We start from the raw sequence: 14,370 nt of genomic DNA, 5'->3' as shown, positions 1-14,370 counted from the left end.
CAGTTGATTAAATGTTCACCCCAGTTTTCATGTGGTAGAAAATTTGCTAACTTAACAGATGACTTATAAGTAAAGGAACAAGATCATCTACCACATTTTATAATATATGTAAGTATTGGATCATGCTGATTTTGGCACGTTTGTATTTCAGAATGAAACTTCGTATGCAGCTAGATAGTGCATAGATAATGACTGCCTTCTGAGTTTGCTAGTGTTGAAAAGCAGAGATGAGAGAAAAATCTGTCCCATGATTTAATTTATCCTGCTCATAGTGCAGAGCTGGTTCTTAGAAACCCCAGAGCTTTTGTCCTAATCTTTTAAAATTATTTTGGCAACAAAATCAATTTTGATCTTTCCTTTTGACCATGATTTCCCAAGTGACAGATGTCTTTGATTCAGTCCTGCACAATTTCTCTGCAGTTTCACCCTCTTCTCTTAGATGATTCTAATTTCTTTTTCCAGCATGATGTTTATGCACAGATATCAGGCCCTCTTAAGCATTGCATACACTGGGAAAGCAACCAGTGATGAGTCAGTAGTGGAAACTATTTAATATTGGGAAAACAGATTGCAGAAGCATTTCAGACAGTAAGGCTGAGATTGATGACAGTTCCTGAAACAATAGCAAGGCAACTTTAACCAGTCTACGCTAACATTTAAGCATGTTCCAAAACAATTCAAGGAACCAGTTTCTTAAAATGAACTTCTTTAATAGTCACGTCACCACAGATCAGACTGTACCTGTCTGTTACCAGACTATACATACTGTAGTGTAGATTGACTGCTTGTGTAAATCAGCCTCTTGGCTCCATCATAGATTTTGCTGTCTCTCTTGGAATGTCTTCCACTACAAAGTACTTGATGGAGGACTTCAGGTGCTTCTCCATGCCCAACAGGTTTTGCACATCTAGACAATATGCTAATATCTAGTTTCAGGCAAAGTACAAGATGGAGACAATGGGTGAAGCAAACACACAAGACATTTCTTTTTTATCCACCTGAAAGAGAATCTATTCAAAATACAAAGATAAACCTTTCTCCTCTTGCTGCTACTCAGGGTAGCACCCAGTGAACCTAGTGGCGAGATGTGTCTGACAACCATATTCTGCTCTGTGCTTGGGATGCTGCTGTTTGTAGTCACTAGAGAGCAGTGGCTGTGCACCAGAAAGCGGGATTTGGCTCTGCACTTTAATATACTGGCTGGTGTTAGGCATCCAGATTTCACTGAAAACAAGAAGTGCTTTTGAAACTTGTGGCTGATGTATTAAGACAATTCTCTTCCTTTCTGTCTGCAGACCAGCCAATTCAGTATGCCCATTCCACTTTTGAAGATGGAGTTGCAAAACTGACTGTCCAAGACGCCCTACCCGAAGATGATGGCATTTATACCTGTCTGGCTGAAAACAACACAGGACAGGCATCCTGCAGTGCTCAGGTCACAGTCAAAGGTGAATATCTCAGCCTGCTGTAATTACTATAATGATATCAGCTACAATCTTTTTTAAAAAAAATCTTGGATCCTTAACAGAGGTGCTTGTCAGTGGATTCCATGTTTTTTCTAAGCTGTTGTCAGCTGGGTACCTTTTCTCCCCCTTGGAGGTGTGTGCAACTTAAGTGCTTAAAGACTGTGAAATGTAAAGTCACATGCATGTTTTAGAAAAAGGTATTAATGTTCTGACCTTACCAAGAAGGGCTTAGTGTGGTACAGAGCAGTGAGGTTAAGTTTTGGAAGAGGTGTACCAGTGTAGGAAAGGACTGTCGCTGCTGAAAGAAAAGTAAGTGCAGTATCACCAGGATCACCCATCAGGCAGAGTGTGTTATGGTGAGGAGGCAGATGCTACCCCTTTCTCTTGAAAGGCAGAGCACAGAGACCAGTGCCAGGGACTGCAATTATGATAGCAAATGCCAATATTCTTGTTCTGCTACCAGGATTTATCAGAGATAATTCTGAAGAGGTATGTATCAGCTAATTGGAAGCAGTATATCTCTAAATAAGCAGAATTTTGGTAGGGAAAGTACCAGAAGAACATTGTAGTAAGCAATTGAGGTGATCTGTTGTCTCTGAAACCTGAGAGCACTCTCTTTGCAAATATCAATAATTTGATAGCCTCAGTGCTGATTTGACGTAGCTGATTTGTCCATGAAAGCCATAATTCTGTACTAGGATCTGAACAAACACAGTCTGAAAGACCAGAGATCGCAATGAAGACAAGAGATGACAGAATCCCATGGATAAATTGAACAGTGAGGTAGTATCAATCAGTATTTTGGTCTTTATCCTTATAATCTCACCTGGCATCAGTTTATATCGTTTTATGGCCTGGAGATGATCAGCCCCCTCCCTCTACAATCTCCCTCCCTCCGACTCCCCCCTCCCTTTACAGTCAAGCCTGTATTTGGTATTTGTCATCTGCAAATGATTTTTTCCCAAAGTTATAATAGTTTGGCACTGCCTGTCCAACAGACTGCTGAGTGACAGCTGCCAAGGGAACTATTCCATTTGCCTATGACCAAATAATACCTGCCCCAAAGTTGTACATGCAGCTTGGTGGGAAATGTACCCTGATCCCTGGGATCCCAAGATTTGTCTTCATTTGCTAATGTTCTGTGGTGTTTGTCTACAGCACTTCAGTGATATGCCTGCCCCTATTCTGTCTGTATGAATCCACTTAAAACCCTAGACAAGCTTAAAATGAAAACAAAGTAATTCTGGTAAACCTATGAGTTAATTTCTTGATTACCAAATTGGAAATGCAGTCGTCCTCTCCCTGCCTTCCCCTTCCCCCCCCTGAAAAAAGGCACAAAGTAGGAAAACATTGATTTAAAATAAGCCTGAAACTAATCTGTTCTCAAAGCTGTCATTTATAATTTCTCTGAAGCATTTCATCTGCATTAGCTAAGGGTCAATCAAGAACGCTCCATCTCAAGGGAGCTGTCTTTGACATGGGACCTGCTGATTCTTCACTGGGACACGGAAACCAAAAAGACAGCCCCTCTCACTAACCATTTCTGAGTTATTTTAGGATTGACATACAATGCTAACGTGGGAGCAATATTGACCTAGCCTTTCCCTAGGCTTGTGTACTCTGCTGAGCTGTTTCTGGCTACATAGTCACTGTTGCACTGAGTTGGATTCCTCCTGTACTTTAGCTAGTCTGGGGCTAGAAGGCTGCATTGCCACTATTATGGGGAGTTAGTTCCTCTCTTTTGCATCCCATTTTATTTTCTGGGAGTCATGGAGTGTGGGGGGAAGAACAAGAGCAGAATTAAGAATATGCGTGACAGGCTGTAAAGCCACATGTTCAACATTTTTACAGCTTTAGCTGTCCCCTCCACTTCCTTCCTAAAACTCGTTATGTCCCTGTTGCCATGAGGATTACAGTAACTTTCCCCAAGACTCAGATCAATGTGGATTTGCCTGCCAAAAATAGTACCAAATTTAAAATCATGATTTCCAAATCTCTTATCTGTTCATATATTTTTCCATCAGACCCTCTAGCAAATGCTTATTGGCATTAGAGTTCTCCGAGATTCTGAATGCTGCTGCTAAAGCTTCTCTAAATGCTCAGCTTTTGCAGACAGATTACAGCAGGAAATCAGTGTACGTGCAGAAGGAGAGAAAACTTCAAAAATCCTCTCCTGACCAGACATTGAGTTTTGGAGTAAAGTCTGTAAGAACTGTTTCTGAATTGTAACCCATCTCTCTCCAGTTGCTTTTTGTCTCCTTTCACGTTTCAGGCAGTGCTCAGTTTGTTCATTCATTGCTAGAGAAATATTTTCCTTTTGTATGTGAAAAGTAATTTGTATTTTATCTAAGAAGGAATGGATGTTCTTGGCATATCATCAGTATCAGACCAGTGTCAGAATTCAGCTTTTCCTTAACTTGCTACTGTGGTCCTTGGACGCATCTCTGAGTCTGTCTGGGTCTACATTTCACTTCATATTGCCATTTTTGGCTTTGCTATTCTAATGTAGCAAGGGTCTCATGGAGGGGCATATCTGCTGTGATCACTGGGGAAACTTTACCTGGAGTGAATTGTCTGTCTTAACAGTAAAACTCAATTTTCTGTTTCAAAGGCAAAAAGCTCCACCTTCTAAATTAAATTAAGCTCACAGATCACTCAGAAAAGTCCCATACTGGCAGCAAGGATAGTCAGTGACAAACTGTTCAAAGGAAAAAAAAACCAACCACAATGTAGGCCTCGTTTGAATTATAGTACAAGATGGTACTTAAACCTGCCGGTAGGTTACAGGTGTTATCTGGCCACATACTGTGTTTTCTGATCATCTTTTGTGCATTCTTTGTCCTTTAGAAGATCTGTTCCTTTGTTTTTGTCAAAGGAAAATTCCTTTTGTGGGATTATTGTAGGAAACAACATTTTAAAGGCCCTTTGCCCCATAAACGGCTACTGCTTCAAGTCCTGTTAAACACAAGGGGGGGATTTTTTCCAGTACTTTCAGTATGCTTTTCATTGGGCCCTGGATAACTAGCTAGGCTTATTGTGGCATAGCATTCCTTCTAAGTCATCAGTCTCAGGTTCATTTATGGTTGTCTTTTGCTTCCTTATTATTAAGCAGGATAAATTCTGCCTAGTGCTGAGCAACCTCAGTCCTTCCTTGTTTTTGTATGAAAAACGCTGAAGGTACTTAGCTGTTTGTAGGAGGCTTTTGGCACTGTCTTGAAAAAGTCCCACACTTCATATGGATGGGGCATAAGAATTGCAATGGTCTTAAAAAATTCAAACTAATCAGTCTTCTGCTTATTTAAGACAAGAAAATAACATCTTCAGATCACTTAAGGAAGTGATCTGAAGGCTGAGTAAATTGGGATAGATCCATTAGGTAGTCTGTGGAGAAACTAAGTTAATCAAGGTGAAGCTAATTTTGGCTTTGTAAAAGACTAAGTAGACTAAATTGAATCCTGACAGCCATCTTCCCTGTGACAGCGTTTTCTTACAGCTGAAATACAGGTAGAGATGAACTACAGAGAATGAGCAGCACGTCTTTGAAAAACCAGCCTAACAATTGTCTTCACCATAAGAACTTTTTCTAACTGAACTCTCCAGTGAGTGGGGTGCACTGGAGAAAATGCTAGATTAATTAGTCTAATGCAAGAAAATCTGAGAGGTGAGAAACATGGTCCAGGTGACTCAAACATCCAATAACAGACAGTCCTGAAATGGTACCATTTGCTGCTCTGCAAATGTTAGAATTTTTTTCCTTTAAACTTATGCATCATTTTCTATACACAGGAAAATCAGAACGTGGGAGGCTTTAGGGTGGATGTACAAATTTTTTAAAAAGTTTTTAAACAACATATGCATGACTAAGTCGTTTCTGTTATTGTGTGTGCAAGCTAGGCAATTGGGTTGGTGTTCCCATTTAATATTACAATTTTTGTATTGTTTTGTGATACGAAAATAAGTATACAAGCCATTTTTTAAATACACCAGGCATCCCATTTAAAAAAAAAAAGAAAACAGCTCCTTAACAGGGATATGCAGGGTACATTCAGGTCACCAGAAATATACAGTGATTACATACTGATGGTGATTGTAGATACTGAAGTTGAATATTAATATTAATCAGCTTTTTATCAGGGTGGCTGAACATTTTCATCAGTTTTTTATGAATAGGAAACTGAGGTGAGGAGAAATTAATTGACTTTGGATGTGCCTATATTGTGAGTCAGTGTTAGTGCTTTGCTGTAGCTGCGACAATCAGAGTATACAGGGAAGACAACTAGTGGTAATAACTGGTATAGTTGGAAGGTAAGGCCGGCTCCCAGGCATAGTAACTGTTCTTCAGGTCTGCCTCATACCTGAGATAAGCCTTCTGATATGTGGTTGTCTCTGTGAGTTAACTAATCACTGACAAGGAATTATAGGTCAGATCCACCTGTAGAAAAGATGTGTCAAAGGGATATTTAACCACCCGACATTCACACCAATACCTGGGTGTACTGCACAAGATTACAGGCTGGAGGGAGAGTGGGAATAGCGATGGGATATGTGATAGACTCAATCTACTGTTGTACCAAACCAAATTAATACTGTGTGTAGGAAGCTTTTGTTCTTTTGCAAACAGACTCTGCATGTAAGAGAGGCAGTTAATTGCTTTTTCCAGCTTTCTCTAGGTATGGCATCAAGCTGGAGTGCTTGTTACATGAGGGCTGACTCCTAAGAGAATGTCCTTCTCTCTTGCAGTTCTGCAGTAGATAAACAAAAGATCTGACCCACTGCAGGCTCCTTGAGAGTTCTCCAGCCTCCTCCCACCAGGCAGCAGCATCACTGATTGATTTCAAGAGGGAAGGCACAAAACATGGGTAGTGATAGCAGCAGCACAGTCTTGCAGCCAGGCTACTTTTGTGGGCTCTAATGCTCTGCAGCCACCCATTTTGCTGATGCTTGTCTTCTGCACACTGCTTTTTTGAATAGAGGCCTAATACTGCCTCCCTTGGTGAGCAAACACGATTCAGCAAATACTGCTGCTCCTGCTCATTGGCTCTTGACCTCATTTCTCCCTCCCTGCCAGCAGTGCACTTTCCTGTCTTCACATCGGTTCCCCTTTCTCCTCCACCACTTTCTGTTCACACTTTTATTTTTTTAGTGCAGCCTCCCCAGCATAAGTGTCTGTGTTGGGAAGCCTGTAGCCCTTACAATCCGATTACTGTAGTCATTCATTGATCATTGGACGAGCAGATTAGAGTCACCTGAAAGCCTGTCAGAGTCCCTGCTGTAACCAGTTTATCAGAGCAGTGAAGGGAGATGCTTTCTGGAAAACCAGTTCGTTTTGTTCCTGTCACTCTTCCATCTGGTGTGAGCAGGACCATAAAATATAACCAGGTGGAAGAAAGGCTTTCAGGTAGGAGTTTTTTCTTCCAGTCATGAGAGATGCTGTCTCTAGGTTGTGGGTTGTTTTTCTTTCTATCTTAGAATGACCTCTCTTGGACATTAATCTTTTAAAGAAGGTTATTACTGCAATAAGCAGCCTCTCTTTGAAGACTTAAATGAGAGGCTACAGCTTTGTTTCTCTGAGATATATATTCTGCCTAAGGTAAATGAAGTACAATGTCTTACTTGCCTACAGTGATGAAATATTTGTGACAGCTTTACAAAGTCACTATTTATTTGAAAGCATTTTGCTGTATTTCAAGCGTAACATAAATATAAAGAACTATAGAAGACTTTCCAAGATATACAAGTCTAGTCTTGTTAAATGTCCAAAAGGCATTCCAGACCAGTAGCCTGGTGGAACCACTTGGCTACGTAAGAATTGGTTTCAGAGCACTAAGTGACAGGAAGGGGGGGTTGTTACTGTATTGAAAGGTCAGAGGTAAGCTGTCATGAGCATCAAAGAAACTCTATTCCAGTGCTTTCAAGAGTGTCCCAAAATTCTCAGTCCAGCACTCTGTATGGGTCACTAACAGCTGTAATCCTTGTAAAACTAAGCTTCTTTTTTTTTCTTAAAATAGCCTTCTTTCAGCACCTCGGGACCAAACGTGAAACACAATGCCAGTTAGAGACCAAAAATGAAGGACAAAAGCAAACCATACGTGGAAGCTTTTAATGATACAGGATTTGTGCCATCAATATAAACAATGTTGTCTAAAGACAGCTTCTTGATATAAATTATTTCCAGTAAAAGGGGAACCAAATTTGGATGCAAATGAGGGATGAGTGCTTGCAGAATGAGCAAAAGTTAAATGGCAGGAATTGCATTAATATTTCTTCTAAATGAAAAACAAAGATAAGATGCTGACAGAAAAAATGTTTAATTTAAAAAGAAAAGAAGGAAGGAAAAAAACCCACCCCTATCTCTGATGGTCTTCTCAACTGTGAAGCGATCAAATGCTATGAACATTAAGCTATTAGGTACCAGAATGACAGAGAACAGATGGCTTTTGTAACAGTCTTGGGAATGGCCCTGCATTGGCCAAGGGGCAAACTGTCCCAACTTGGATTGCCAAATCCTATAAAGCTCTAAGTTTCAGCTGAAAAGTGGAAGTCATCAAAATACATACAAAACCCGTTAACTGAATATATGCCTGAGTAATTTTGAAAGCATGGGCATGATGTTACCCCAAAGAATGTTTCCGAGAGCAGCTGATGTGGATTAGCTAACGGGAACACAAACAGTCAGCCATCAAACTGTCTCACAGGATTAGCTCAATTTGTAAAACTCTCCAGAAATGGCTGTTGTGCAGGTAGATTTGAGGTAGGCAAGCTGTAGGATGAGAGGAAGCCCTAATCAGAATTAATCACTGAAAATCAGTCCCAAAGCATCTGAGAGCTGGATGTAGTGTGTGTTTTTCTGGAGGAAAATGGACTTGGTTTCTGACACATCATTTCTGTCTGCGTTAATTTTCTGGCCTTTTTCCTGCTTTTCTCGTGTAGTTATGAATTCACTCAGCTTATGTTACTTCTGTGAACTGACTTCCAACCTAGCTTCACTGAGCTTCCTTTCCATGACTACTAGATTAACTTGAATTTATCAAAACACAGTCCTGTTGTGCAAATATTGCTAAATAAATGACAAAGAGCAAACGCATATTTTAGTCACTTGTGTACCATCGGTCATGATTCATCAGATGGAGCAGCCACCAAAGAGAAATCTAGTCTGTAGAATGGTTATGTAACAATTAAAAAACACAACATCACAGGTAAAATGGCTAAGTGCTAGAAGTGACCTGTTTTAACATCTAAGCTTGTCATCTCTACTGCCTTATACTTAAGTAGAGTGAGAGTCACAAATTGAAGAGTACCTGTAGGATTGATGTTTGCCTTTAAACTACAAATCAAAAGGTGAAATATATCTTTAAGCAAATTGTTTCCCAGTGTTAGAATTAAAATTACAGAGGCAGCAAGACAGACTTTAAGGAGGTATCTGTGCCTACTTTTTTCACTTTTTTTAAAGATAATTAGCACTTCTCTTAGTGTGAGTTTTGTCCCTTTCTATTAATTTCTCTTGGATTTGGGAGCAGACATGTTGACAGTATTTAGAAGCCTGTTGAGTACCTTGCATTATCAGCTGATGCAAAACATATACACAAACAAACATATATATGCTCCAGTGCAAAAATCTCATGGAAGTTTCACTTACAGAAGAAAGATTCTTGCATAAGCGGAGGAGCATGGCCAATGCTTACAGAAAAACAGAGAATGTCAGGGTCTCACAAGAAAATAATAATTAAAAAATGGCTTTTAATCAAAGGACTCAGTGAACTAAAGGGATTGGTTTGAGAGCAGGGTGATGTGCATGTTTCTTCTCAGTATAAATATTTTTGTGAATACCATTATCAAAAGTATAGGGAAATGGGAGGACTATGGAGAAGAGTTGTGAGTGTATAAGCAAGGGATATTCAGCACCAGCAGAAAGAGAAGAGCTGTAAAGGTGAGAATTAAAGAATTGCTTTATGAACAGCATATGCAGGAGGAGAAGTAGGGTTGGAGGAAAGGAAGGTCCAAGTAAGGAAAAGAGGAGATGGGTTTGCCTAAGGGAAGCATCTGTCTTTGAGTTAGGTGACTAAAGAGAAATCTGAAAATTTCAAACCCATAAGCTGGTGTATATAGAGCCAAGTAAGGATGGCAAGTTCTTAAAAGTATGTTTCTTCAGTTTAGTCTTACAAATTTAACAGCGTGTTGCTCAAGCATCTAACTGGGTTGCAGCATAGAGTCCCTAGGTTAGTATGGCCAACCAAACTGAAAACAAAGCTGAAAAAACAAACGCAGGGCCCCCGTGCTGAAATTTAGCAGGTCCTGCCTTGTCCTTACTAGTTCTGCGAGTCTATGCAGTTCTCTTGCCCTAAAAGGCAAAAATGTCCGCATAACAGAAGCAGCATAACAGAATTTGGGATAGAAAATATATCTAACTAGGCAGATATACCACTCTAAGACCTGCTTTAGCACTTCATGAGATCTAATTTTTTCAAGCAGTGATACCTTACTTTTAGAAGAATAAGGTTTCTATTTTACAAACTGGAAAAATGAGCAATACAGAGATGTCTAAGCGCCTCAATACAGGTTATAGTGTGAGTCCTAATGAGCAGGTCATTCCTTTGCAGTAGAGGAAAGGAACAGAGGGCAGGAACTTTGTATAGCTGTATACTACTGGAGGTGTTTCCATGCAGCTTCATTTTAGTCAAGCCTTGACTGCTAGTCCACATACACAGACTTTGCCCTTTTTTTTTTTCTCAGGGTAATGTCTTAGTTTGAGAGATTTTTAATATAAATTCATCAAGAAGAAACAACTGACCACAAACCATGCCATACTAGAACTACCTTATCTTTTCTGGACTTAAATGCCAAACAAGCCTTGGTTTAGAATTCCTTTATGACACCAACTTTTACCTAGAAATACAATGTTGCTGTATTTTTTCTTTTTTTTTTTTCCCTCTTCCCTTTATATTAGTCTAACTTCAAATGTTTCCTTGCTTTCAAGCTGGGTCTTATTTGTCTTATTTGAGGGGTTCCTTAAAAGCATTCTTAGCACAGTATCCTTTTGATTACTCACTCAACAGAGTGAGCAGCACTATTTTAATATTACTGCAGGTAACTATTCTGTTGCCAGTGTGGATTTGCCAGAGGAGGGAAGGGCTGAAGGGGCTGTAACTCTTTATATCAGTGGCATCCTCGGGGACACTTGTACTGTATGTGACTGCCTGTTCTTATCGTGCTTCCATTGCATTTCAGCTCATGCACAGCCCGGTTTTTTTTTCTAATGGAAGTGGTATCTCTATAGATCATGATACACTGCAATTAAGTTAAATTCTACCTGGGCAGCCACACAAAAAATTGAGACTGAACCTGTGAAGGTGAAATTCTGCCTCAGCAGTATGCACATTTTCACTGCGGAGCTAACCTGGCTTGATCTAGCATATATGAAGCACCTTTTCTGCAGTTCTCCATGTCAGACTGGTATCTAATGCTGGAAGATTTGTTAGCTGAGCTGCCTTATAAATGCATTCGGTAGGTATACACACTCTCAGGCCTTCCATGGAGTTGCTGTCTGTGGCAGTGACAAAAGAGCAATTACTTCATGTAAATGACTTGCAAACAGAGTTAGTCATTAATAAGGCAGACAGTTCTGAAGGCAAAAGCAAACACCACTTTGGCTGCAAAAACTTCCAGCAAGACTGTCACTGAGGAATTCCGCCTGCTGACTGCAAAGGGATCTGCCGTGAACTCAGCTGGCTACTTGTATCTCTGTCCCCTGCACTCTAAATTGAGATTTTCCTGAGGAGGGGAAGTGCAGAGGGAGGTGCTGATCTCTTCTCCCTGGTGTCCAGTGATAGGACGCGTGGGAACGGTTCAAAGCTGTGCCAGGAGAGGTTTAGACTGGACATTAGGAAGCATTTCTTTGCGAGAGGGTGGTCAAACACTGGAACAGGCTTCCTAGAGAGGTGGTCAATGCCCCAAGCCTCTCAGTGTTTAAAAGGCATTTGGACAATGCCCTTAACAACATGGTTTCACTTTTTGTCAGCCCTGAAGGGGTCAGGCAGTTGGGCTAGATGATCGTTGCAGGTCCCTTGCAACTGAAATAGTCTATTCCATTCTGTTTTGACTGTTTCTCCCAAATCATGATTCTTACTGGTGTAGTCAGCCTTTTGATAGTGGGATTTCTGGGGTGGCATCTCTTTCAAATGCTGTGGGTTGCAGAACGAACTGAGTAGACAAAACAGAGGTTAAAAGGCTGATGACCTAGTGCTATACCGTACAGAGAGAAAGCCTCAGGAAAGAAGGAGCGTACATGGAGCTGCAGGATAGGGCTGGGAGACTAGCCTGCAGTAAAATAAATAGATTGCCAGACTGGATAAAGTGGAACTCGGCCTCCTTTGTATATCCCTAACCATCCTGACTAGTATAGGCTTAGGGCGTTGCCAATCTTGGGTTAATAGTTTTTCTGCGTAATGCAAGGCACAGCATCCAGACTATAACTTGGCCTGGCTCTTCAGTGAAAGCATCTCCCAAGGATATTTAAATCTCGCCTTCCATTTACAAAACCAGATTATAACTGCAGAAATAAATGATGGGAGGTAGGTGTGTAAAGAACACTGCTAGGTCATTAAACATCTAGTTCTCATGACCTAGGTTTGCAAAATGGCATACCAACCTGAGATCTTTAATAAAGCAGAAATGTCCCTACATGTCTCAAGAACATAGAGGTCTCATATTTTTTTATGCCAGTATAAATCAAGTTTGGAATTCTTGGAAAACTTGCAGAAAATATTTTGACCATATCAATTCAGGCCTGAGATAGAAGAATACTTTACAGGAAGAAAGACAGATGAGATGAGTGTCCTAATATCAATTTTCTGCCTTATAAAATCTGTTATTTTTTAAGTTGATAGCATTGTTAATGTGAAATCTGGTAACAGCTGGATTTATTTACATTGAAAATATTTGGAGAAGTGAAACTCTTTTCAAGATCAAGATCTGTGTGTGAACCTGAGTCTTGCTTTGAGAAATTTTAGTGGAATCTGCTGCTTCTCTCTCTGAGCTTGTTCACACAGAGAACTTTTTGAGTTAAGCATTCTCCTCAGCTCAGTTGACTTATTAGCCTCTGAGCCAAAATGATATTTAAACACCATAAATGGTAAATGTTGCTGAGGCAGTCCTTTTGCACAGCTCAGACCAGGCATTATTTGGCAGTTAACCACATGATTCTGGCAAACAGATTCCTCAAGTATAATTAAATCTCTTATAAGACTGAACACTGCAAGTTGTTTGCAGTGTTCTGAACATAAGGCAGCAAACTCTCTACTCTTTGCATGTCCTTGACTTGTAACCAGTTGTAACCCTGATCTTGTGCAGCTGAAGGTGTATATGTGCAGTGCTGTAGCTGACCCTGCTTGAGCCGGGGGCTGGACTAGACGATCTCCAGAGGTCCCTTCCGAACTCAATTATTGTGTAATTCTGTGCAGTGTTGAGCATGCTGAAGTCCTGATATTTCAACAGGAGATGTCAGCATTCTGCAGCTCACATCAAAAAGTCTTCAGTACATCTGGGTAGGCAAATGAACAAGAAAATTTACTAGAATAGATGGTGTCCATAAAATGTTAACTGTTTTGACTACAGGCCAGGTAAAACCCAGGTCCAGTGTTTGGAAACCTTCTTAAAGTTTGCATCCTGATCTGGATTTTCTTCTTCATTCCAGTTTCAACAGCAAATCTGGGAATGGAAATGCCACAGTGCAGTTACTGATTCTTTTTTTCTTTCTCTCCAAGTGTATAGATTTATCTATAACTTTTACCTTAGAAAGTAAATAGTTGGTTGTATACTTGCAGTTAAACTGGTACAAGTGTATTGTACAATTGATTTGTAGTAGGTTAACTGTTCAGTGCAGCATGAATTTTCCACTTTTTCTTTTACATACACACCTTCAACACAATAACTCACCCTTGCTTATCAATATAAAGATATTTAGAGCTGTGTCCAAGCACCAAGTTCTGATCCAGGTCTAGGTTTTAAAAAATTCAAATGTATTTTGGCTTAGGCCCACAGCTAACATTAAGACTCCTCTTGCAATAATTTCCAGTCTGCAGATATGTGGAGGTTAAATTTATGTAAGGACTCTTTAAATCCTGGATTGAGAAAAGTCAAATAATAGGAAAGCATTTTTTATCACCTTAAATTTCTATTAATACAGGTTAACAGATAAACAGATGTTTGATATGGTAGCTGTAGGTGGATTAACTTACTATTGACTACACAAACACAGGAAAATAGAATAAGAGATTAATAGAAATAGTTGTGTATCAGAGGCAATATATCTCTTTTCCCATTGCCATCCAAATATGTTGAGAATCTGTATTTTTTTAAGAAACTGGAAGAGTTTAAATTCTCCTTAATCTCTGTGGATTTAATGCACTAAGTGGCTTTTTTAAACATAGATTTGGATGCTTATTAGAGTGCCTTTCTAACAAAAAAAATGAACCCTTAGGGGTAAGGCAATGCTGTGGGAAAAGCCTATATTACTTTTGCTTTGTAGAAAACATATGTGGGTATATAAGGTACCCTTTAAATGCATTGCTTACTATTTCTGGTCTTCCAGGCTGTGTTTCCCACTGAGCTGTGCATCTTATTACTTGCTCTTTCCCAACCTCTGTACATATTAAAGCTTGAGGAAAGGCAAAAACCATAGGAAGCATGTAAGTGGCATCATTGTGGTGGACTTTTAAATCTATCACCCTGTGTAATGCCTTATCAAAAGCCTGTTGAAATGACAGAGAGACCACTGCTCACCAGAGAATGCCCCAGCTGGGCTTATGTATTATGTCAGACCACAGCTCTGTGCAAAAATTGTTAAACTTCTTGATCTCATCATTTTATAAGAGCCTTTGGGAATTCAGTGCTCTATAAGCAGCCTTTG

General features: G+C 39.9%; 1 protein-coding gene across 7 annotated transcripts in view; it reads left to right on the top strand.

Moving 5' to 3' along the window:
• The window catches only part of MYLK (myosin light chain kinase), a 223,844-nt gene that overhangs the window by 115,906 nt on the left and 93,568 nt on the right, over window positions 1–14,370 (top strand). For 6 of the 7 annotated variants that reach the window (XM_050899516.1, XM_050899517.1, XM_050899520.1 and 3 more), the window contains one exon: window positions 1,296–1,448. In XM_050899516.1, coding sequence (XP_050755473.1) covers window positions 1,296–1,448 — 153 coding nt within the window. Of the gene's footprint in view, window positions 1–1,295; window positions 1,449–6,816; window positions 6,865–14,370 lie in introns of those variants that run through there. The other variant, XM_050899523.1, reaches the window with a different exon arrangement.

The sequence above is a fragment of the Gymnogyps californianus genome, chromosome 7 (genome assembly GCF_018139145.2).
Source record: "Gymnogyps californianus isolate 813 chromosome 7, ASM1813914v2, whole genome shotgun sequence".
NCBI lineage: Eukaryota > Metazoa > Chordata > Aves > Accipitriformes > Cathartidae > Gymnogyps > Gymnogyps californianus.
Note: the sequence above shows the minus strand (reverse complement) of the source record. Positions and strands in the feature narration are given on the sequence as shown.